Source organism: Hermetia illucens, chromosome 2, assembly GCF_905115235.1.
Source record: "Hermetia illucens chromosome 2, iHerIll2.2.curated.20191125, whole genome shotgun sequence".
NCBI classification, from domain to species: domain Eukaryota; kingdom Metazoa; phylum Arthropoda; class Insecta; order Diptera; family Stratiomyidae; genus Hermetia; species Hermetia illucens.
The window spans coordinates 132,149,884-132,173,823 of NC_051850.1; the positions used below are offsets into that span (position 1 = coordinate 132,149,884).

The 23,940-nt window shown below is 43.4% G+C and overlaps 3 protein-coding genes across 4 annotated transcripts; 2 read left to right on the top strand and 1 right to left on the bottom strand.

Annotated features, from left to right (window-relative positions):
- Positions 1 to 4,405: 4,405 nt before the first annotated feature.
- On the bottom strand, positions 4,406 to 5,399 carry LOC119648318. The gene is made up of 2 exons (XM_038049999.1): positions 5,185 to 5,399; positions 4,406 to 5,110 (listed from the first exon to the last, which is right to left on the bottom strand). Exons 1-2 carry the CDS (start codon positions 5,195 to 5,197, stop codon positions 4,665 to 4,667), a joined length of 459 nt encoding a protein of 152 aa, XP_037905927.1. The 5' UTR covers positions 5,198 to 5,399; the 3' UTR covers positions 4,406 to 4,664.
- Positions 5,400 to 9,190: 3,791 nt separating this feature from the next.
- Positions 9,191 to 10,319, top strand: LOC119648115 (39S ribosomal protein L2, mitochondrial). Its single transcript, XM_038049637.1, has 3 exons — positions 9,191 to 9,718; positions 9,771 to 9,983; positions 10,053 to 10,319. Exons 1-3 carry the CDS (start codon positions 9,259 to 9,261, stop codon positions 10,256 to 10,258), a joined length of 879 nt encoding a protein of 292 aa, XP_037905565.1. The 5' UTR covers positions 9,191 to 9,258; the 3' UTR covers positions 10,259 to 10,319.
- Positions 10,320 to 10,581: 262 nt separating this feature from the next.
- Positions 10,582 to 23,249, top strand: LOC119648820 (lon protease homolog, mitochondrial). Of its 2 annotated transcripts, none has more exons than XM_038050677.1 (10): positions 10,582 to 11,107; positions 20,039 to 20,300; positions 20,431 to 20,770; positions 20,832 to 20,961; positions 21,022 to 21,326; positions 21,392 to 21,814; positions 21,881 to 22,244; positions 22,309 to 22,664; positions 22,732 to 22,921; positions 22,982 to 23,249. In XM_038050677.1, exons 1-10 carry the CDS (start codon positions 10,706 to 10,708, stop codon positions 23,129 to 23,131), a joined length of 2,922 nt encoding a protein of 973 aa, XP_037906605.1. In that variant the 5' UTR covers positions 10,582 to 10,705; the 3' UTR covers positions 23,132 to 23,249. The 2 variants fall into 2 exon arrangements, with proteins under 2 accessions (XP_037906605.1, XP_037906606.1); XM_038050678.1 differs by having other exon boundaries at positions 20,482 to 20,770.
- The last annotated feature ends 691 nt before the right edge of the window (positions 23,250 to 23,940 follow it).

Here is a 23,940-nt window from a genome sequence, read left to right on the forward strand (position 1 = left end):
GCGGTCACATTCTTCATACTCAACATCCTCTCTTAAGTTCTCACCCTCACGACGGTAGATAGCTTTGGGCTCCTTAGCAGGGGCGACAGGGATTACTCCTGCAATCACCGTCACGGCCGGTTCGGAAACGGTGTGATAAGCAAACGCAACTCCCACAGCTCCCCGCCTCTGCACTTGAGCAAGGCGCTTACGATGCACCTCCTTCTCAAGGGCATCAGCCCATATCGCCGCGCCATAGAGCAGAACCGACTGCGTTGCTCCCATAAGGAGACGTGTCCTAGTAGATATAAGGCCCCCAACATTCACCATTAGCCGACTCATGGCCGCGACAACAGCTGCAGCCCTGTCCGCTGCGGCTTATTTAACCGCTGGTTTTGACTCTATAGTCAACTCGTCGATCGATATGGGACGCAAGGTCGGGATTCTCCTTCTAGTCATCCATCCGCTTACCCGTCGCATCAATATTCCAAGTCTGCTTTACAGTACGTCCGGCAATAAGTGCCGCATCGTCGTCTGCGTAACTGACCAGGCATGATTCGTCGGACATATCGAGTCTCAGCAGACTATCATAAGAAACGTTCCAGAGGTCCGGCCCTAGGATGGATCCCTGTACTACTCCCGACGTGATTTCCGTCCTCCTTTGGCACTCTAGCGTCTCATAGAGCAGGGAACGGTCTTTCAGATAATCCCTCAATATCCGCAAGAGATAGCTTAGTACGTGAAATGAATTTTCTAATGTACCTAGGACATCGGTCCATCTTACGGAATTGAAGACATTTCTGACATCAAGCATTATAAGGAGAACTACCCGTCGAGATCGGCGGCTGTGTGCCTCGGCTCGATGAACCACATCTACCACCTCCATAATAGCATCCGCTGTGGATCTCTCTGTTCTGAACCCAAACTGCCTTGGGGATAAGTTCTCGGCAGCGATCCGCTTCAGCGAGTCTACTCCTGATGAGCTTCTCGAGCACTTTCCCGGCCGTGTTAGCGGTCGGTATGCAGACGGGAGCAACTTTCCAGCGACAAGGAAAAACGCCCTCGTTCAAGCAAGCGTTGAACACCTCAAGCAGCAATTCTGGCCGTTGGCGGAACACCAGTTTGTAAACTTCCGCCGGGATGCAATCAGGACCTGGCTCCTTCTTGATTTTCATAGTGAGAAACGCTTTTTCGAGCTCTCTCAATACCTCAATCCTCAACGCTTTCCGCGCTATTGACATCAACCCGTAGAGGATGTCTAGGGAGCAATGCCCGCACAATGCGGTCCATCTGGTCGGTACTCAGTATGCCGGGCCTCCGCAGAGCCCCGATATTCCTGGTGACGAGCTTATAGCCAAGTCCTCACGAGTCCTCATTCACCTCGGTGACAAGGTTCTGCCAGCCCCGAAATCAACGATTTCGCGAATACGGTTGTCAAGAATGGGTTCAAAAATCTTCATGGTATGGGAAAGTATCCGGATCTGACGGTAATTTGAACATTCTGCTGGACTACCTTTCTTTTTCCACATTGGAACTGTGGTGCTTTCTTGCCAGTCAGGTGTTCTACCTTCCTGAATAATCCGATTAAAGAAGTCACTGAACCACAGTGTTGAATCCCAGCTTTTCACTTTCCAGAGCTCAGATGCGATGTCGTCAGGTCCGGTGGCTTCCCCGATTTCATTCGTTTTCTTCCTTCCTCGACTTCGGTTGCGCTGACAGCTAAGTCCTTGAGGGTTTAACGTGAGCACCTGTCTTGCAACTTAATCCCACGCTGAGACAAGCAACAACGGTACCAGTCTATACCAAGTGTATTGCTTAGCATTCGTACTGGTGGATGCAAGACCTACCTAAATCGCTACCGAACTAAGGAGTACGGGACCCGTGTTGAAACGCAACACCACGCCGAGGCCCGAAGGTCTCTTCTCGCTTGAGCATAACCACAACCCCCATGAAACTCCCACTAGGGGGCCTACCGCAAATAACCGAGTTGTACTCACATCCAACGGCAGTTCACCCGAAGTATGAGAGTCCAGGAGCTATCCCGGTTTCCATGGTACCAGTATACCCCTGGTAAGGTTTCGTGACCAATTTGCCACTTCAGATGAGTCCCCGTGCAGGCTTGGGTGTGATCGCACTGATTAGGCCTTTGGAGCATTCGCCTACTGCATCACGGCCGGTAAGCCAAAGTGAGTACAGCGTCTCCCGGTGTCACCACTATGGAGGTTCTCCTCGGCCACTTGGTTTTGGTTTGGCCGACAGCGTTGCCGCCCCGTCTTTCTCACCCCCCTTCTGAGCACCGGTTGCGCTGACAGGTGGAACTACTTCAAATGTGGAAATGGAGGATGAACAAATTCTTCAGTTGAAATCTGCTCGAAATACTCTCGTCATCTATCCGTCGCGGCTCGACGGTCGGTTCTTGTCATTAACGGAACAGAAGTGTTCCAAACCTTATGTGCGCTCGGGTCAGCTTATGGCAACTCGATACAGATCTTTTTTGACATCCCGAGTATCCGCTAAAGGACCGCTTGCCTGGTTTCCCGGTTGGCATTCCTGTAAATTTGCGAGCGTTCTATCATTGAAAACTTATGGTAGAGGCATTTCTTTTCACGAACCTTCCACCCTCATTGCGCCTTTCAAAGCCTTTCCCCCAGGGCACCTGTTATCGTGCCTTTTCACCCACATGACCATTAAGGTCGCCTGCAATGATGATATAGGCAACAGCAGGTATGTTGCAGGTCTTTGCATCGAGAAGTTGCCAGAAGGCATCTTTTTCGACATCAGCTGATATAATGCTGAGCTTCACCAGCCGGTCATCAAATCGTTCGATTTCCTTAATGGAATCACGGAAACCCTCTGAGATGACACTATCAACAATATTGAGTGTGTGGGCTACCAAATCAGAGAAGTTGATTGCCATTTTTACCGCTTTCGCGTTCAATGTCGCAGCTCTTGCGAGTTCCTCCGTCTTTCCAGTGAGGGTGCCTATGTTTAACGTGCAGACACGTATTTGTTTTGTTCCGCCACGTCAACTGAAGTGACGAGAGAGTGTTCGAGACTTGGGATATCTCAACACGTATATTTTGTTTTAAACGACATTGAATGTATTTTCTTTGGTCGGCCTGTCGTGGGGGGTTGTTGTAAGAAAACTAGGACGATTAAGCCGGTTGGGCATAGGGAGAAAAAATCAGAGGAAGAAAGAGTGAGAAGAGAACCTACAGTAAGTTCAAAGCAGGATCACTTTCGAAACTATTCGATATCAACAACGGTCTAAGGCAAGGGTCCTATCATGCATCTTTTCAAAACGGCCTTGGAAAAAGTGATCCATAAAGCTGAGGTAAATGTGAGAGGCACCATCCTCTTCAAGACTGGCCTTTGCTTACGATATTGACAGTCTGGGTAGAACAACCAGAGATGTATAGTCTACCTTCATTCAGATCGAGCATGCGAGGGAAGAGGAGATATATGGTGGTAACGTCACCACCAGAAACCAACCAGCCAACATCAAATCGCACTGCTCAACCGAGAATAATAAGGATAGGAGACTACAACTTTGAGACCGTTGATAACTTCTTTTATCTAGGGTCGAATATCACAAGCGATAACAGCTATGACGATGAAACCCGCGCACGGTTGTTGGCATCCAACAGAGCCTATTTCAGCTTACAAAGACTGTTCCGCTCGAAACGTCTCACCATAAGGTCAAAGCTCTTAATGTACAAGACTATGATTTTGCCAGTCCTCATGTATTCCTCGGAGACTTGGGTTCGTAACAAGAAAAATTGCAAACTCTTCGCCGCGATCAAGAAGACAATCTTCCGAAGAATATTTGGCCCCTACAAGAGGATGGACGATTCCGTAGCCTATATAACCACAAAATCTATGAGCGATACCACAACAAAATCCGACTGAATAGGTTGCGGTGGGCGGGTCACTAAATGCATATGAATGAGGATGATCCTGCCCGGAAAGTTTAAAAGAGATAGATATGGCCCTTATGGGCTTTCTCTCTTTCAATACGTTCTTATAACGGGCGGAATTATTTCAATCTTTTCAGAAGACAATCGTAGACCATAAATTTCAATTTTTTAAATATCGTAAACAGCCAGTCAACACCTGAAACTCCTGTTGCCCAAAATGGTGTACCAGAAAATTTTCTTCCCTAATTTTTAAGTAAGGTTGGCTTGTCTGGATGGTAGTTACCACTTTTCTCGGTCGGAGTGAAGTCCGGTGATTTTTCAACCACCGCAGCTGCTCAAAGATCTAATAAGATTTATCACACATGTCGCCATTCAAATACAGTTTACCTCCGCAGCAGCACATATGAGACTAGGTCCAATCCCGATTGGAAACCATAAATTCTCTCTTCCCGTCCTCACGTTGGATATTCGTCGAGTAACCCCATTCATAGGTGAATGAAAGATCGATATACTTACGTTAATTTATTTCTCTGTTAGAAAAATCTTACAATTAAACATTTCATTTAAATTAAAGTAATCCGACTCCGATCGTGAAATTCGATCCCATCCTAACGCTATCAGATAATATAATACAACGAAGGTCTGATATTTACGTAAATGAAAGTCCGTTAACACTAGAAACATTTTAGAACCGCACGGGGGAGATTCGATACGACCGAATTAGCTGCCAGCAACGCAACTCAGTACACGACGCCCACGGCCAGGTCATCATCTGTTCAGCCCAGACAGGCCCAGCCCCTGCTTCTGGATGGCAAGCGAGACGGCAGCCTCGAGAATGTGAGTAGTGTCGTTATTCGAACTGCTCTCGTCTGAATATTCGGGTTGTGCGGTGGTGCCCCTATCGTCAGCGTAGGGCAGGGGTTCCACCGCAGCGCGTGATGGCCCACACATGTCGTAGTAGTGTGACTGCTGCCCTTCCCGCTCCGGTTCCGGCAGGAACAGCAAAGCATTGTTCTGATGCAGTCCGTGCTCACTGATGGCCATAAGAATCGCTGACTCCTCCAAGTTCTGGGAGCGCTCGTTATATGTCCGATTGTCGGCGGTCTGGTTGAGGATGCCGTACGTCTCGATTAGTTTGTTTATCGCATTCTCCACCAGACATCGATCGAATTGGTTCTTTTGCCATTCCTCCAGCTCGATATCTGTCATTTGATCTGTGGGTAGAGTCGGGGAAGTAGCATTTTCACTCAAGGTCGATATGTGGGGGCAGATTTGGATGTTTTCTTACTTGAACATGCCATTTGGGCCAATTGGCTATTGTCCTGAGTATTTGTGCAAGCGTCTTGGAATACTGGAATCAGACTCTAAGGTTTCAATGTGTTTCACAACACTTTAGATCACCATTTTAATTCCTCCCACTGCGAGTTTTCACTTTGCTTTTGTTGTTATTTTTTTCCTATATCTTGAATAGGTGAGTCTTCTTCTTTGTAATGTTGGATTGGGAACACTTTCAGTTGTGCAATGTTTTGGTTTTGTTTGTATGAATCTTATACACTGTAAAAACGTACGTTGACTTTGAATTTTCTCTGCGTAGCCGTGATTAGCAAAATAGATTATTCTTCTGCGACATAGTCCAGTCATTGAAGCCGAAGCTGCGTGCGATCACCAATTTCTTTCAGGCAAGACCGATTGACATGAAATTTGAAGTGAAAGTATAGGGTGGCATATGAAATAAAAAGTTATATGGCGCCGATGTGCCTTCCCAAAAAAAAAATGCCCAGTTTTTTTGTAAATGATAAAAACAAATCACTCTAAAAGTTAACCTACCTCAGGCTTAGATTCAATTTTTATATATGGAATTGACGAAACTAAGGCAGGCGAGAACTTTTTTGCAGACAACTACGAGGGAAGCCGCCTAGTATTTCTGGTCAAAGCCGACCAGATCACCTCTCACTTTTCTGATTCATGGGCCCCTCTTTTTGGGTCTGTAATGTACCACCTTCTGGTGCATGTGCATAATTTCTTCCGCCTCTCTCGTTACAACCTTAAAAAGATATGTATTTGATAATACATAATCTTCACCCCTTCTCCCCCATTTAGGCACTTATTCCCCCCCCCCCCCCCCACCCATGATTTTTTTTCGTGGAGATGCACTCTGATTTTTACTGGATAGAAGAACTCCTTGCGGTTAACGGTGTCCCGACGGATCAGAGACAAGACAGATCAAAGACCAGGAAAAACGGATTCACATCGAATGGGAGGAGCGCCTATAATTTTCCGCGATTTTCTTTTTTTTTTTCAATCAAGGAGGATTTATCTAAAACAAAAAAATTGCAGCTCGGAGGATTTTCCATATTTAATTGCTTCGTGTAGTTTTGTCTGAATTTTCGTGGATTGAATAGCCTAAAACGTGTAAAGTTAGCCACCGAGCGTGAGGAGCTGTTGAATTGCTTTCCTGCAACAGTTTTGCTTGAAATTATGTGACATTGAGTGGGGTACTTGGGAAATTACTCATAGTTTGGGAAGTTCAGCGTATCAATGGCCGGGTGTAGAAAATATATTAAGCAATTGAGCGACTCCGTGCGCACTCAATAACTTGGAAATTTCATCACTCGGTCTGATAATGGAGTCCTCCTTGACTAGTGCGTGCATGACCGGAATTTCAAAGGAATTAATGAGTTTCCCATGAACATTGTGACTGTAATGTACAGTGAACGGCAGCTCTCGCTAGACATCAGGACGGCCGCCACGTTATCCCTGCAGTATTTGTTATTTTTCACCGGAGTATCCACATTTTTTTTTTACGACATTATCATCATCAACGACGCAACAACCAGTACCCGGTCTAAGCCTGCCTTAATAAGAAACTCCAGACGTCCCGGTTTTGTGCCGAGGTCCACCAATTCGATATCCCTAGACGCCAGACAGTCCTGATCTACGCCATCGTTCCATCACAGGCAAGGTCTGCCTCATCTTCTTCTTCTACCGTAGATATTGCCCCTATAGACTTTCCGGGTGGGATCATCCTCATCCATACAGATTAAGTGACCCGCTCATCGTAACCTATTGAGCCGGATTTTATCCACAACCTAACGGTCATGGTATCGCTCATAGATTTCATAGTTATGTAGGCTACGGAATCGTCCATCCTCATGTACGGTGCCAAAAATTCTTCAGAGGATTCTTCTCTCGAACGCGGCCAAGAGTTCGCAATTTTTCTTGCTAAGAACCCAAGTTTCCAAGAAATACATGAGGACTGACAAGATCATTGTCTTGTACAGTAAGAGCTTTGACCCTATGGTGAGACGTTTTTGTAAGCTAAAATAGGCTCTGTTGGATGCCAACAACCGTGCGCAGATTTAATCGCCTTAGCTGTTATCGGTTGTAATTTTCGACCTTAGATAGGAGAAGTTATCAACGGTCTCAAAGTTGTAGTCTCCTCTGAGTGTAATTATGCAGTGTTTCCAACGATTAATTATCTGAAATGATAAAAAACTTTTTGTTTCTTTTTCGTTGGTGTGGATATTTATTCTTGCAAATACCAATATTTCGGGAACCACTTGTTCCCTTCATCAGTGCAAACAAGTTCTCTGTAGTCTCCTATCTTTATTCTTCTCATTTGACCAGTGCGGTTTGATGTTGTTGGTTGGTTGATTTTCTGGGCTGACGTTGCCACCATATATTTTGTCTTGCCTTCATTGATGTGCAGCCCAAGATTTCGCGCCGCTTGCTCGATCTGGATGAAGGCAGTTGGTACTTCTCGGGTCGTTCTTCCCATGATGTCGATATCGTCAGCATAGACCAGTAATTGGGTGGACCTCAAGAGGATTGTACCCCTCGCATTTACCTCAACATCACGGATCACTTTCTCCAGGGCTAGGTTAAAGAGGACGTATGATAGGGCATCGAATGTCGAATGGTCTTGAGAGTGATCCCGCTGATTTATATGGCCTCACACATTGGTCAGGGTCAGCCTAGTCAGTCTTATCAATTTCGTTGGGATACCGAATTCTCTCATGGCCGTGTACAATTTTACCCTGACTACGCTATCATAGGCGGCTTTAAAGTCGATAAAAAGATGGTGCAACTGATGTCCATATTCCAACAGTTTTTCCATCGCTTGCCGCAGAGAGAAAATCTGATCTGTGGCTGATTTGTCTGGAGTGAAGCCTCTTTGGTATGGGTCAATGATGTTCTGGGCATATGGGGTTATCCGGACTAGCAAGATAGCGGAGAATATCTTATAGATGGTACTCAGCAACGTGATACCTCTATAATTGCTGCACTGCGTGATACCTCCAACTCGCTGATGTTCTGGTTGTTCAGTTCATCAAAGTATTCAACCCATCGCTTCAATATGCCCATTCTTTCAGAAATCAGATTTCCCTCTTTGTGTCGGCAGGATGAGCATCGAGGTGTGTAAGGCTTCATCCTGCTGATTTGTTTGTAAAGCTTCCGCGCCTGGTGCGATTGCTATCTGTACTTTTCGAGTTCATACACCTGTTGGTTCTCCCAGGCTTCCTTTTTCCGTCTGTGTCTACGCGTGCCCGCGATCTTTGAGAATGCAACATTACTCGGCATGCAGCATTCTTCCGTTCCGTTGCTAGCTTACAATCCTTGTTAAACCAGCCGTTCCGACTCTTTTTGCGGCGGGGCCAAGTATGCTTGTGGCCGTATTTATGATAATGTTTTTCAGGTGATTGTGAAGATCATCTGTTGATGCTCTATCTCCAGGACTTCTGTTGACTGCGGTTATTGCGGCATCCATTTCCCTCTTAGAGGTGTTGCGGAGGGCTGTGTTGTGTATAGCTTCAGTGTTCACTCTCACCTCATTGTCAGAGGGGATTCTGGGTGGTGTTATTCGAACCCGGAGCACCATTTAGGTTGCCTCAGTCAGCTAGAACTTCTGATGTCGGGATATGGCCGATGGCATGCGTAACAGACCGGAAAAAAGCTGTGGCTGCCCAATGCTCATCGACATTGTTAGGTTGGTTACTCAGGGTATCTGTTGTCCGACTATCTAGATCGCTCTAGCACTGACGAGCAACAGTGGTCGATGTTGAGCTTGTAATTAAAGCAGTAAAGCAGTTTTAAATTATCAAATTTTAGAAAATGATTCGCGACTTATAAATAGCATTGTTGGTTTAATTTACAAATATGAAGCATATTTAAATCGATTACATATTTTTTCGTTCATAAAAATTGCCCTAATAAAATTATCTTAAATATATCCTACCACGTTCCAATGCTTACTTTTACTTGAGATGTTTTCAACTTCCCTAGAAGAAAACACGAGACGTCAAATGGTTTGACACACAATTAACCTTAAAGTTGCAAAATCTCCAACTCCTGCTGCCTCGAGATGTTTGCTCCGAGGCAGATTTTTCAGTGCTTATTTAATCAAAAAAACCTAGTCAGGTTGAGCGTGATTTCTGTACGAAATGCACGTTTATTGCCTGAGAAACCCAAACCAGGTTTAGGTGTTTCCTATCGCCGCATCGTCCACTACCCCGAGGAATACACAGTGGAACCTTTGAAAACAACTCATCTGGCCGGACGAGATCCTGTTACGGGCAAAGTGGTAGCTAAAGGTATCGGAGGTGGTGTCAAGCATAAATACCACTGGATAAAGTGGATCCGAGATGGGCCGACCGAGGGGCCGCCACAAGTGGAAAAGGTCATTGACGTGCTCTTCGATGGATGCAGAACTGCGAAAATCGCTTTGGTTGCGGTCGGCGATGAGCTCAAGTACATCCTTGCCACGGAGAACATGAAACCTGGCGATTTAATCAAAACTTCGAGGGTTATTCCACGAATACCTGGTGAGTTTTTGAAGTTGCAGTTCCATTAGAACATTGAAAACGTTTATTCCAGTCCGACCGAGCGAAGGAGACGCGTACCCGTTGGGTGCATTACCGAACGGAACTAGGATCCATTGTCTCGAGAAGAATCCTGGCTATCCATGCCACTTAATCCATGCGGCTGGAACCTTTGGAACGATTTTACGACGATTCGATGACAAAGTCGTTGTGCAGTTGCCTTCGAAGAAAGAATTTGCTTTCGACAAAACGTGTATGGCTACAGTGGGTAAGTCAGAAGCGTAAAGTATTCTAAGAATATTTTCGGGAATGCAAGTAATTTCTCCCCATTTTCCAGGTCGCGTTTCAAACATCGAGCACGCAAAAACTCCAGTTGGTAGCCCCCAGAAGATGAGAGAACTCGGCAATCGTCCGCGGTCTGGTCTGTGGCACCGAAAAGAAGGAAAGCACGGACGGAAGATTCGAAGGCTTCCGCCAATGACGGACATTGCTCCACCGCCAAAGCCGAAGCCGGAACCAATTAAATTCACTTTAAATTTGTAATTAGGATATGTTGAATATTGTAAAAAGTTGTCCGTAAAATAAAATATCGAAAATGGATAAATACTGACTTTAAATTCTGTTCTTTCTAACTAGTGATGAAATTTGGTCCAATATTGACGCTGGAAGGATATTTTTTAAATGAAGCGCAGCCTTGTGTGAATTGGTAGGAAATGTGAAACACAATATTTAAAAAATCATTTTCATTTTCAAAAACATTGCTAGGAACCAACTCAATCCCCTAATTTGCATCTGCCGCTTGTTCCCCCTATTTCCAATTTGACAACGGATCCCCACACCACTGGCAGCACATCCAATTGGACATCTGTCAGAAACCAATGACAGTCGAGTTGCCCGTATGTGATTTTCATAACGAAGTGAGGGGTTTGCGTGAGATTTTTTACGTAAATTTTGCGGTTTGTTTGTAAAATTCGCAAGTTTTGACAGATCATGTTAATAGTACGACAATTATCCCGGAATTACGTTCGATACGTATCGCATAATATACGAATACGCTCTAATTTCTCGTTCGATCAATCGCGAAAATTCTCCAGCAATGTTTTCCCACGGCAGACGGTGGTCGCGAATGGGCGCAGAGGTTATCTCGCTCAATTGTCTTCGCCGACTGCACTGTCAGTCCGGAATTCGAGAGCCGTCTTTCCTCTGACGACTCGAATGTTCTGTTCGAAACCGGAGAAGGATGAGATTGTGAGCCCGGCCGCGGAAGGCCCGGATGGGCAGGTGGACCCACAACTGCCAGCAACAGTTGCAGTCCCTGAAGTGTGGCCGCACTTACCTTTACTCGCCACTCGGCGTAATCCTGTTTTCCCGCGGTTCATGAAGATCCTTGAGGTAAGTGATGTAATCGCACAAGTGGATGAGGAAAAAGTGAGCGTCGGTTTGTTTGCAAGTCCGAAAGTCTCCTCCAGTTCGCTAATTGATTCAAAAACTGATTGTAAACCCGCTTCGAAGAAACCGCTCTGTCATTGGTGTAAATACATCTCAACTAGCGATAAAATCGCTTCCATGATTTATAATTGTTTTTGCTTTTGCATAAATTAAAATTATCAACAAATTAATTACTTAAAGAGTGTAAGCTCTTAAGGAGTTTACGTTGTGCCTTGTCTGCGAAAGTGATCACAGGTCTAATTAACAGCTTCCGGCAGAAAGTTTTCACTTTTGTGGGGTGGATTTATTTAATCGAATATGATGGATTGTAGCGATCTAAAAGCTTTATATCTTATGGAAGGGTGGGATATTGGATAGGTAGGAAGTATTATTCCTGCTAAGGGGGTCATCCCGTGTGAAGGTCGTTTTTTTTGCCTTTTTTTAAAAAAATTAGTTTGGAGGACTGGACAAAGATAGAAACGTGATTTTTTCACCATATGTTTATTCATATCTCTAGTATATGTGATAAATTTTTCAGCTTGATTTCGTAGCTAATTTTTGGAATAGGTGTTAATTTATGCACCCATCTCCAAAAAAAGGTGTTTTTCTTTTGCCACGCTGGAGGGCGCTGTGTTCATCTGAGGGAAAAAAATTAAACGGCATTTTAATGTGGACAATACTCCACGGTCCGCAAACTAGGATAATTAGAAAAAATTAAAAGGTAAATTTTTGGTGGGCTTCTAAACTTAATTTTTTGGATTTTGATGTTTTTTTACGGACCCGTCCGATTGCAATTATCCCAGTTTGCGGGCCGTAGAAATATGTATTAAAGAAGTCGTGAAAATTTAAAAAAATTTGGTTGGATAGATTTTGAGCTATGGTGGCCGATTTTCAAGACGCAGTTTCGAGAAAAACGCATTCGAAAATTTAAATGTGATTATCAACAGCGACATTTTAACTCACCATTAATCTGCTACACCTGGTCCATAGAGAGCACCCTCCGTTTCTTCAAAAAAGTCTTGTAAGGCCGATTGTTGCTCTCTGGTTTCAATTCTGGCTCTTTTAGCGAAGTCACTCGATCGTCGTTCGGACCGCCAAATTCGCGCTTCATTACGGCGGTCGACATAAACCTAACATATGTGACCAATTTGACATCCCGTTGTCACTAGGATTTTGAGAATGCCATTGAATCCTTCATTGAAAATAATTACAGCCAGAAAAGTGGCTATTTCTACGACCTTAGCCCCAAAATGAAGGTGTTTAGGAGCGAAAGTCCGGATCAATGCATTTAACGACTCATTGTTATTTGGGTCTCTGCCCCTAAACATCTGTTCAAGAGATCATCAAATCTTCGTAGATTAGTTTGATGACTGCTTGAACTTCTTCAGTCAAAAGTGCCTTCTCGTGGTGAAAACTGTCCAGTTCTCCGTTAGCTTCCGCTTTGCGCCATTTGCACCAACTGTCCTCGCCTGCTGGACAATTTTGATGCTGGGGATTTTCGTTTGTAGAACATTTATGGAAGAAAGTTGGCCAAATTTCTTGCTTCATTCCTTCTATAGAATTTGCGTGTCGACGAATAGCTAGCCCAAAACATGTAGTGAGGTCATTAATAACCTTATCAGTAAGTTTTCCGGCCCCATTTCCACCAATGCCTTTGTGATTCTTCTTTGCATTTCTTAGCCGCGTTCCCATTCTTTTCTCGACATGTCCTACGCATTCCTTTTTTACTACTACGTATATTTTATTATTTGCAGAAATTTGCTAAAATACCGGAGAAAACTCCAGCAAAATCCAATATACAATATACAAAACTTGTCGCAATTGGAACATCCATGTTTATGCTTGCTAAAAGTTTCTTTGCTGATGTTGATGCGAAGTCCTTTCTCTTTTCTGATAACTATCGATTCCCATGAAATACTCGTTTTTTAGTACGAGCATGACGTTGAACGTTAAAGCGATCTCCCTTCGTACGATCCATTCCAAAAAATCACTGAACACACAAACAGCACTATACTTACAACAAAATATAACTGAGTATAACTTGAATGCCTTTCAGTGCTCACTATAGACTGGATTATCCATTTTATTCCAAACAGCAAATAAGTTTAGACAATTGATTGGTTTTCCATCTTTTTATATTTATACCTGTGTTCGAATTTATAAGGCTCAGGTAAAAAACTAACAGGTAAAAAAAGATTCGATGTTCTTTCTCATCGAGTACTCTAGCCGCGGCTGCAAACTCCTGACCTGTTTAACACTGTAATTTCTGAACGACTCGGAATATCAGAAAATCCCTTGGCCCACATATTCTCCACTATATATAGATACAATTCATGCAAAAAAAATCGATTTCTCCAACCCGACACATGGGATGACCTCCTTAAGGGAAAGTTGATGAGGTTTAAGCGTATCCCTCAATTAGCACCCTGGACTGCTCCTAGTAAGCCCGCCAAGTGTAAGCCCTCAACCGTTCTTCTTAATTTTTTAATCTCATAGCCATGAACCCCGTTCCACAGAAGGGTTCTGGTCCATGTAAAGGCGTCCATGCTCCCTTTTTGGCTAGATCGTCTCTGCCTCATTGCCTTCCTACAAAATATGGCTTGGAACCCAGAGTATCCAGATCTTGTTGGACGAAGCGAGCGTATTCAGTCTCTCAAAGCATTCCCATACCAGTTTAGAGTTCACCTGGGTGGACTTGAGTGCCTTGATCGCTGCTTGACTGCCGGTGAAAATAGCACTGTTCTTCCTTCTGTAGTTCTTTTGTAGATTAAAGGAGGCACATTTGTCTATGGTGTATATTTCCGCCTGGAACATGCTAATGTGCTTGCCCATTGGCTCCCAAGTACTGTTTCCTTGCACCAATGACACCGACACCCGCTCCTTCTGCTGTGAGAGATCCATCAGTGTACCAAGTAATCAGTTGCTGGTTTAAGCCGTACGTCCCAGCCACGCTCTACCAGTTTGCCTTGTTACTCCAACGTATTTCAAATTTCTTATCAAAGGGAAACCTCCTCATGTTATCCCTCGGTATCAGTAATTCGGGATACCGCCTGAAAAGAATATCAAATTTTCTTCGGTTTAGGTAGCCCAACGCCTCCCTGATATTCCCGACCATCTTGAATATTGCCCTCCTTGTCTGCATCTGTATGTGCACATGGAGAGGCGTTAAACCCAGAAGAACCTCCAGGGATGCCTCCTCATTGTCCCACTGATAAACACGCAAGTCAGTACTTGGAGTTTGTGTAATTCCCTGGCTTGTGTGCTCAATTCGGCTCTTTCTGTCCAGATTACCATTGGCCTTACTATTGCTGTATATATCCAAAGTAGTATCTTCGGGCTGCAGCCCCATTTTTTTCCTGCTATAGATCTACAAGTTATCAAAGCCCTCGTGGCTTTCCGACATGTGTTTTCCAGAGTAATTTTTGGTCTAGCTTAATTCCCAAATATTTCACCTCTGTTTCTCATTTCACCTCCATGTCATGTAACCTTGTGGATTTTAAGTGATCAAGCTTACGTTTCATAGTGAATAGTACTATGATGATTTTGGCTGGATTGATCCGCACTCCCACCTTCCTGCACCAGGCACTAGTAACCCTTAGTGCAATTTGGACTCTATTACATAGGGTATCCTCACATTTGCCTTTACAGATTAAAACAATGTAGTCCGCTTAACCCTGGACCTGTATTCCAGTATTTGTTAGCACATCTAGAAGTTCGTCCACTACCATACTCCACATAAGCGGCGTTAGTACTTCGCCCTGTAAACAACCTTGCGTAGTATCCATGACATGTCGGTGCTTCTATTTGCCTACTCTCTAGCATTGTGCCCATCCAGAAAGCCAGGGTGTTTCCCACTTCCTTGCGGGTTAGGGCATCTTGTATCTCTGTATGCGATGTGTTGTCGAATGCTCCTTCGATATCCAAAAACGCGCACAGTGCGATTTCTTTTGTTTCTATGGCATCCCGTAGTACATCCGTAAGCTGACATAGGGCAGTTTCAGTTGATCGTGCTGCCTGGTAAGCGTGTTGACACTGATGCAGGGGATTACGCTTTAGAACCTTAGTTATAATATAGTTAGTGTCCGGATAGCTGAGTGGTTAGAGCACAAGGCTGTCGTACGGAAGGTCGCGGTTCAAATCTCGCTGGCGGCAGTGGGATTTGTATCGTGATTTGATGTCGGATACCAGTCGACTCAGCTGTGAATGAGTACCTGAGTCAAATCAGGGTAATAATCTCGGGCGAGCGCAATGCTGACCACATTGCCTCCTACAGTCTACTGTAGTGTACCGTTACGGTCTTGAATGAAGTGCTCTAACACACTTCAAGGCCCTGATCCAATATGGATTGTTGTGCCAACGATTATTATTATTATAATATAGTTGTCTATGACCTTCTCCACCGTTTTGTTTGTTAGGGAAATTGGTCTCCATGTCCTTGATATATATCCCAGGGATATGCTGCCCCTTACCACCCCCAGAAGAAACTCTAAGATGATTCCTAGGGCTCTCTGGATTAGTGCTGGTTCAGTGGTTTAAAGTTCCCACTGTCCACCTTACCCTAAACTTCCGAGCATACCTCTTTTGCTAGTTTCTAGTTCCCTTTTCATCCCCTTTTATTCGTTTTTGGGGTGTCAGGCAGAATGTTGTCCCGGGAAATGAGTTCTGAGAAGCAGGTGTACCCTGTGCACCTCATTCTCGATAAATGTCCCATCTTCCTTCTTCAAACAGACAGAGGATATTGCCCCGTCTCTGACTACAGCCTTGTAAAGCCTGGTTGCTTCTGTGAACTATTCGATCCCTTCGCAGAATTCCCTGAAGCTGTTCCGTTTTACTTCGCTGATCGCGTTGCCATACGCAGTCAGTGCATTTTTGTATCTCTGCCAGTTCCCGATTTGTTTTGCCCGATTGAAAAGTTTTCGTACATCTGTTCTCATTTTGGCCAGTTTCCTGTGCCAGCATGGTATATCCCTTGATGACTACACTGTCTTAGTCGGCCAGCTGGCCTCATATGCATCAATAACGACTGTGTTGAGGTTTTCCACCACTGTTTCTAGTTCCATTTCGCTCCTGATGTCACCGCCCCCTTGAAGGTGGGCCATGTTGTTGCTCAGGTGCATTGCGTAGGATTCCCAATCCCGTTCTCTATTATTCTTTTCATTTCGGAGTTACCCACAATGTCGAATCTGATTATTCTGTGATCAGACATAGAGGGCTCTTCCGACACCCTCGAATTCCCACCACACCCCCTTCATTAAAGTATTAGAGAGAGTATTAGAGTATTTCCTAGAGTTATGTCTAGAACCTCCTCTCTAGTGCTAGTCAGAAATATTGGAATGCTTCCTAAATTATATATTTCTAACTTATTGCTAAGAATACATTCAAGAAGGAACTTATCTCTCCGATTGGTTCCGCTGCTTCCCCAGGCTTCGTGATGGGCGTTGATATCGCAGCCGAGGAGAAGTCGTAACGCCCACCTGTTTAGCGACTTGATTCAGTGGAACCCAGATGTCGTCTCTTGGGAAGTATCCCGATGCCACGACTGCCTCTCAAGTGCTCCTCCCGGCTTCCAATGAGACTTGGGTAGCCACACAACATTCACAACATTCCGCGCATTGGTAGTCGCTGATTAGTCGTTCGGATTGGACAGATGATGCTTCTGCACTAGTCGTCTGGGTCTCCTCGTTCTCCCAGATTCGCAGCAGTGGGTGGTCTATCGCCTTCAGTATACCCGTTCCACCGGATTTTAACAGCTCGGCTGGAATCTTGTCCGCACCCGGCGCTTTGTTTGATTTCAGTGCTCATACGACAATATCAACTTCTGCTATCGATTAGGGCTAATTATGTATCGGATTCAGAAGCTCTTCAAAGTAGGACGCTCAGCGTTTTATTACGTACGAATCCAGAGTGGCATTACCATGGCACCAATACGGTCCCCAAGCCTGTCAACGAACCAAACTTCCCTAACAGATAATATGAGGAACCGGACGGCACATGCTGCAGATGACATGGTGGCCTTGCGGCGTAACTTAGGTAACTTAGGACTATGTATTCAAACTATTTACTTTAGGAAATGAAAAATTTCTCAAATGTGACTGCACATATATTTCGTGTTGTATTCTATACTTCACCAAGACTTTATTGCTATATTCCTTATAAAGCGGGTATAACAATATATTGGCAGTAAACTTCGGCTGTAGTAAAACAATTTATGTACAGTCGAATGTCATACGAAGATTCATTTTCAGTATTAACAGCGGTCTTTCCCTCTGTGATTTGTACTATGAATTTAAGGGGGGTTCCCATACATGAAAAAGGGGGGATTTTTTTTACCAAATATAGTAATGTGGGGTACAAATGAAAGATCTCGATTAGTACTTTCTGAAGCGCTTTTCGTTTTCGGCTGTTACTTTTCAATGTAATTAATTTGAATGAATTCGTTTTGAGAGCTGCGGAAGGCACTATTTAAGTTGCAAGTGCTTAGTATTAATGTCACTTGCATTAGCCCCGTCGTTTCTATTCATAAAAATTGAATTTAAGCCGGAGGTATAACAATTAGATTTCCTTCGTCCAGCATGTTAACTTGGCTGAACGGATTACCGCCGTAGAAATTCGCTTTGCTACCATCCCTGGCATGAATTTGCGGATGTTACAAGAAACGAGATTCTACGAGCCACAAACAGTTCGAATTTCTGGTGCAGAACGTCCACCAGTATGCACGATCGGAATACACATAGCATAAATTTAGTCAGAGAGGAATTTCGCGGAAAAGTCAATGCACACCTCTATATCAAAAACATTCTGTCTTAGGAGCAGAAAGGCAGCCGAGTTGGATCCAGGGGTTTCAAATAGCAACTTATTATCGAAGGAAATTGTTTATTTGCTACATCGATTACGTTAAGGATATACTAGGTCTGTATCGTATTGATCCACACTAGCAAACGTTTTAGCTAGTCATGGAAGGTTGTTAGTGGGCTCATTTGAGGGTGCCAACAGCTCAGATGCCATCCGCATACGGAGAGGCAAGGATACTCATTGAGTTCTATTTGGTATTATATGCAGTTTTATAACTACTGAATGATGCTAGATAGCATGTTTTTGCAATAAAATATGAGCTACGTACTAAGTGTGAGCTGACACACTTTATATACTTAGATGACATCGATGATGACATGACAAATTCACAGCGGAGCGGATGAAGCTATCTCATGACATCGGAGGCGGGAGCGTAGTCACGTTGCGGCATAACATCATCATCAAATTGATTCGCTATGCGCTTATTTTTACAGTAAAGGGCAGGCTAGTCCCTTGCTTATAGCTCTTTGTAAGGTCAATTGTGTGTTGACCTCACTTAAGTTGAAGTATCGATCTATCAATCCTCTGAATGGATTGAAGTCAGATCAAGAGTGGATCGATGAATGGCAGTCGAAAGCAATGCACGGTAAATACAAGCTCTTTGCTAAAACGTAGAGTTTTATGTGTGCCATTCAGGACGGTGTGGTCACCATCCGAGTTTATAAAAAGGTCTTAATGGAAAAGCGGATGGAGACTGCAGTGCAGAATGCATGGTTCTTCGTTAGAGACTTTGAACTATCTCTAGCTGCACTGTTATGGCACCGGTACAATGCACGGACAGGCGTACTGCTGTATGTAAGGTCTCCTATCAAAACCGTGCATACAAGCATGGAATGGTCACGGGATTATGTCCGGTTTACCAATATGAACCACATGGCGATAGTACCACTTACAGCTTGTGTTGGGACCGGAACTGGAACTAGCAGCCACATATCCCACAATAAACTGAACGTGCTGTTATTGGGCAAAATAGGTCACCACGTATACTATTGAAGTTTCTATCCTCCGAAATAGAATCGTTGAACGGAAATACGTGAAGAAGAATGTAACAAAAGAACCACTAGCTCGAGAGATCATAGAAATTTGGCCGCTCGTCTTTGCAATTCCCATAATATTGTCGGCTACCATACAGGTATTGTACATAACTCCATCATAGCTTTTGTTAGGTCGATATAATTTTCCTGGCCGCTTTCGAGGTTTGAATATTCCAATTCGAAAGTCAAATTTGAATCTTCATGCTTCAGCTATGGAAGGGAGATTGATCGCTGTAGCGGCTTTACTACATGACTGGGGAATCGGGTCCTGAACGGGAGTGAGAAGAGACAGAACGATAGTCGTGGAGAGTGTGTTGACGTGTTTTGTAGGCGCGAGGTTAAGATCCGAATCTTAATTTCGTTGCTGGGTTTGTTTTTTTTTCTACTTGCCTACCAGGGCTAAATCGTGCAAGAGTGAAGGAGGCTTTAAACAGTACCAGTTCTGTGATCGAACATTCCAGGATTTAAGAACATAATTAGTTGTTTTCTTGCGCGGTCGTTTCCGTAGTATCAATCTAGTCTGAGCCTTTTCGTTCTGCTGCTTTATATTATGGTGGTTTCATGTGGATGACCAGTGGTTGAGCCCATCGCTTCCAGCCGTTGAGAAGCTGGAAAAAAAACGTCCTTCGCGAGGGCTTCAAAGGGACATCATATAGAGGTTTAATATAGAGTTTGGTAGCGGAGCTATACATATATTTGCAGACAGCCTTTTTCGGAATTTCCATTGTTCCACCGGTAATCGGCTGCCGATTTCTCTCCAAAACGTGTACTACCCTTTCAAATTCGCGAACAAAACAAAAATTTTTAATGAATTTTTACACTGCAAATCCCCCCCTGGAAAATAACATTGTCGACTGTTTAATTTTGTATTACTAGTTGTCCATGTACACTTGATATGAGCACAAAATCTATGAGAGGCATATCTATCTTTCTTTTCCTTGGGTCCCCATTACTTTGAAAATTTTACGCGGAAAAAAATTATAAAAACTTCCATTTTTTCAATTTACAGATAACAAATCCAATGCTAAATGATCTAATTCGGCGCAAAGTCAAACTTAACCAGCCATACGTTGGTATCTTCTTGAAGAAGAACAGTGAAGATGAGTCAGAAGTGATCAACAATTTAGATGAAGTCTACCAAGTAGGAACATTCGCACAAATCCACGAAATGCAGGATTTAGGCGACAAAATTCGTTTAGTTGTTACTGCGCACAGGCGAATCAAAATCACAGGGCAGCTATTAGAGGAACTCGAGCCACCACCAAAGAAAGGTAAGTAGATGCGCATTGATCTGCTTTTGTCTTCAGTTCTAGCTTCAAGTTTAGTGTTTGCATTTGTTCGTTAGTAAGTGTAAGTCATAGTGAGTAAGATATCCTTTCTCCGATCAATGCAAATGTATAGAAAAAATGACAATCAGATATCCGATGCTAAATATGCGAATTGATGTCACAGTTGATGAAGCCGACTCCGATCGCCGTCGACGCAAGCATCGATCATTGCGAAATTCGAAGAACGCGACATCTACAATTACCGAGGAGAAAAAGGAAGAAGATAAAAATACAAAACCCGAAGAATCGGCAGCCAAACGTGTGCCTCCCGGAATGGAAGTACAGCCCGTACTCATGGTAGAAGTAGAGAATGTGAAGCACGAAAATTACACCCAAACCGAGGAAGTGAAGGCGTTGACCCAGGAGGTTATTAAGACAATACGTGATATAATCACAATGAATCCCCTCTACAGGTAAAATTAGATTGAAAGTAGCTTCCTTGTTAGCAGTCATGACATTTTTCTTCTTCAATAGGGAAAGCCTGCAGCAGATGCTTCATCAAAACCAAAGAGTTGTGGATAATCCATTGTACCTATGTGATCTAGGAGCATCGCTATCGGCAGCTGAACCAGAGGAGCTTCAAGGAATAATGGAAGAAATGAATGTAAATGAATGCATCTGCTAATAATCTTCTATGATGTTAACCAGTTAATTATTATTAAAGATTCCAAAGCGGCTTATGTTGGCCTTGTCATTACTCAAGAAAGAACTTGAGCTCTCAAAGCTGCAGCAGAAAATCGGACGAGAAGTGGAAGAAAAGGTGAAACAGCAGCACAGGAAATATATCTTGCAAGAGCAACTGAAAGTTATAAAGAAGGAACTGGGTATTGAGAAAGACGATAAAGATGCTATTGGGGAAAAGTACAAAGAACGTCTGAAAGATAAAACCGTGCCCCCAGCGGTAATGACTGTGATCGACGAAGAACTAAACAAATTAAATTTCTTGGAGAGCCATAGTTCGGAATTCAAGTGAGTACATTATATTGTAAAGTTTCAAGTGTGTACGTAAAAGCTTACCTGCCACGTTTCTTCAGTGTCACGAGAAATTACCTTGACTGGTTGACAACACTTCCATGGGGCGTCATGAGTAAGGAGAATCTCAGCATTGATGAAGCTACAAACATTCTAGATGCTGACCACTACGGCATGGAAGATATCAAGAAGCGTATTCTTGAATTTATAGCAGTAAGCCAGTTGAAAGGTTCCACCCAGGGTAAGATTTTGTGTTTCCATGGTCCGCCAGGTGTGGGTAAAACCAGTATCGCAAGATCGATTGCCCGTGCCTTGAACAGAGAATATTTCCGGTTCAGTGTCGGTGGAATGACGGACGTAGCTGAAATTAAAGGACATCGTAGAACGTATGTCGGGGCAATGCCTGGAAAACTCATTCAATGTCTAAAGAAAACGAAGACTGAAAATCCACTTGTTCTTATTGATGAAGTTGATAAGATTGGAAAGTATGAAAGACATCAATCCTTTTTGCAGGTACTCTGAAGCTTAATTGATTGATTTAATTTTTATAGGGGCTACCAGGGCGATCCTAGTTCTGCTTTACTGGAATTGCTTGATCCGGAACAAAATGTCAACTTCTTAGATCACTATTTGGACGTTGCAGTCGATCTATCTCATGTTTTGTTCATTTGTACTGCAAATGTGATAGACGGCATTCCGGAACCCTTAAGAGATCGTATGGAAATGATTGAAATGTCCGGTTATGTAGCAGAGGAGAAAATGGCAATTGCTAAGCAATATTTGATTCCGCAAGCAATGAAGGATTGCGGACTTGATGAAAATCAAATTACACTAAAAGATGAGGCTCTGACCACGCTTATAAAAAGCTACTGTAGAGAGTCCGGCGTGCGCAACTTGCAAAAGCATATCGAGAAGGTATTATTCTCTATTCTAGTTTGATTTCCTTCAGTTTTAAAGTCAATCGTGTTTTTTTTTTCAGATTATTAGGAAAGTAGCATTCAAAATTGTTAAGAAAGAAGCCGAACATCTAGATATTACAGACGAAAATATTAGCTCATTCCTCGGCAAGCCCATTTTCACACAGGACCGAATGTATCAGGAAACACCGCCAGGCGTTGTAATGGGCTTGGCCTGGACAGCAATGGGTGGTTCAACACTTTTCATTGAAACTGCCAAACGTAAACTGGCCAAACCAAAGAGCGATGTCGCTGAAGGAGCGCTGCACTTGACTGGCCATTTAGGAGATGTTATGAAGGAATCCGCACAAATAGCTTTAACTGTGGCACGCAACTTTATTAAAACCATCGGTACCGAAAATAACTTCTTAGAAACGAAGTGAGTGTGATCTATTTTGTGTATAGTGGATTTCTGCACTGTTGGTCTTTTAAATTCCATTTTGCAGCCACATCCATTTGCATGTACCCGAAGGTGCAACGCCCAAAGACGGACCAAGTGCCGGCGTAACAATAGTAACTGCCCTTTTATCCCTAGCTATTGATAAACCAATAAGACAGAATATTGCGATGACCGGTGAGGTGTCTTTAATGGGGAAAGTTCTGCCGGTCGGTGGCATAAAGGAGAAAATAATAGCGGTAAGTTTCCTCCATCTCAAAATCGGTTCCAATCAAACATTCTCATTCTTCATTTTCTAGGCAAAACGGTCTGGCGTGAATTGTATAATCCTACCCGAAGAGAACCGAAAGGATTACACCGAGCTACAAGACTACATCAAGGAGGGCATAGAAGTGCATTTCGTGTCGCAATACGAGGACGTTTATAAAATAGCATTTGACGCCGTTTAGAGTATTTCCTATGGAACGAAGAATATATTTTAGAGTTAATCCGTTAAACATTAGTTTGTAGCCCATATTGTATATTTTATTCTAAATGAAAGAACAATTGTTGGTTTTTGATACTGAATGGCTTTTTTTATCATTGACTGTTATTATTTGCCAGAAGATCAAATCATCATCTTCTTTTCCCCAAGAATTGTGTTTATGCAGAAATTATCTATTGATACCTGCTAGCGGAAGTGCGCCTTGTCTAATTGTGGAAACTTTAATGTTGCTACTATATGAAGGCTGTGAGGCTTTAAAATACAAAATAGATTCGTTTCAAAAGTTAATAATTAAATTGATGAATGAGTAAAAATCATAGTCTTTTCTTTATATCAACGGCGGTTTTAGACTTTCTGGCGCTAATGCTCGCCGTGGCCTTTGCGTTATAGAACTAGTGCTGGTCCAAGTTGTCGCCTAACGACTTTCTGTTAATTTTGCGGCATGTACGCCTTGTGAGATGAGGCTTAAGAACATGCTCAAAGTTTTTCTGCTAGTTTGTTGGCTAGCAACCTGCAAATTTCAAAATTTTAGTGTCACCGAAGGGACTGACCTCACAGCTACGATCTTTGATTGTCGAAAACAGCTCTTGATTGTTTTCTGGAATATGCGCACGCTCCTCGACAACACTATATATAGGGATATAAGTTGAATATTGTTATCCTAAGCGAAATAAGATGATGACTCTCCCTTGAGGCAATGTGTACTCTAGAAAGCCAAGTGGTAGCAGACGTGAATACGGTGTCGGATTTTTTTCTGACGGCTAACGCAAGGCG

Excerpts from the sequence above, each read along its gene's own strand:
- LOC119648820 (XM_038050677.1), top strand. The coding sequence starts at position 10,706 with ATGTTAATAGTACGACAATTATCCCGGAATTACGTTCGATACGTATCG. Across the intron at positions 20,771-20,831 it reads ACAATGAATCCCCTCTACAG|GGAAAGCCTGCAGCAGATGC; the intron begins GTAAAATTAGAT and ends CTTCTTCAATAG. Across the intron at positions 22,665-22,731 it reads AATAACTTCTTAGAAACGAA|CCACATCCATTTGCATGTAC; the intron begins GTGAGTGTGATC and ends TCCATTTTGCAG.
- LOC119648115 (XM_038049637.1), top strand. The coding sequence starts at position 9,259 with ATGTTTGCTCCGAGGCAGATTTTTCAGTGCTTATTTAATCAAAAAAAC. Across the intron at positions 9,719-9,770 it reads GGTTATTCCACGAATACCTG|TCCGACCGAGCGAAGGAGAC; the intron begins GTGAGTTTTTGA and ends CGTTTATTCCAG. Across the intron at positions 9,984-10,052 it reads AACGTGTATGGCTACAGTGG|GTCGCGTTTCAAACATCGAG; the intron begins GTAAGTCAGAAG and ends CCCATTTTCCAG.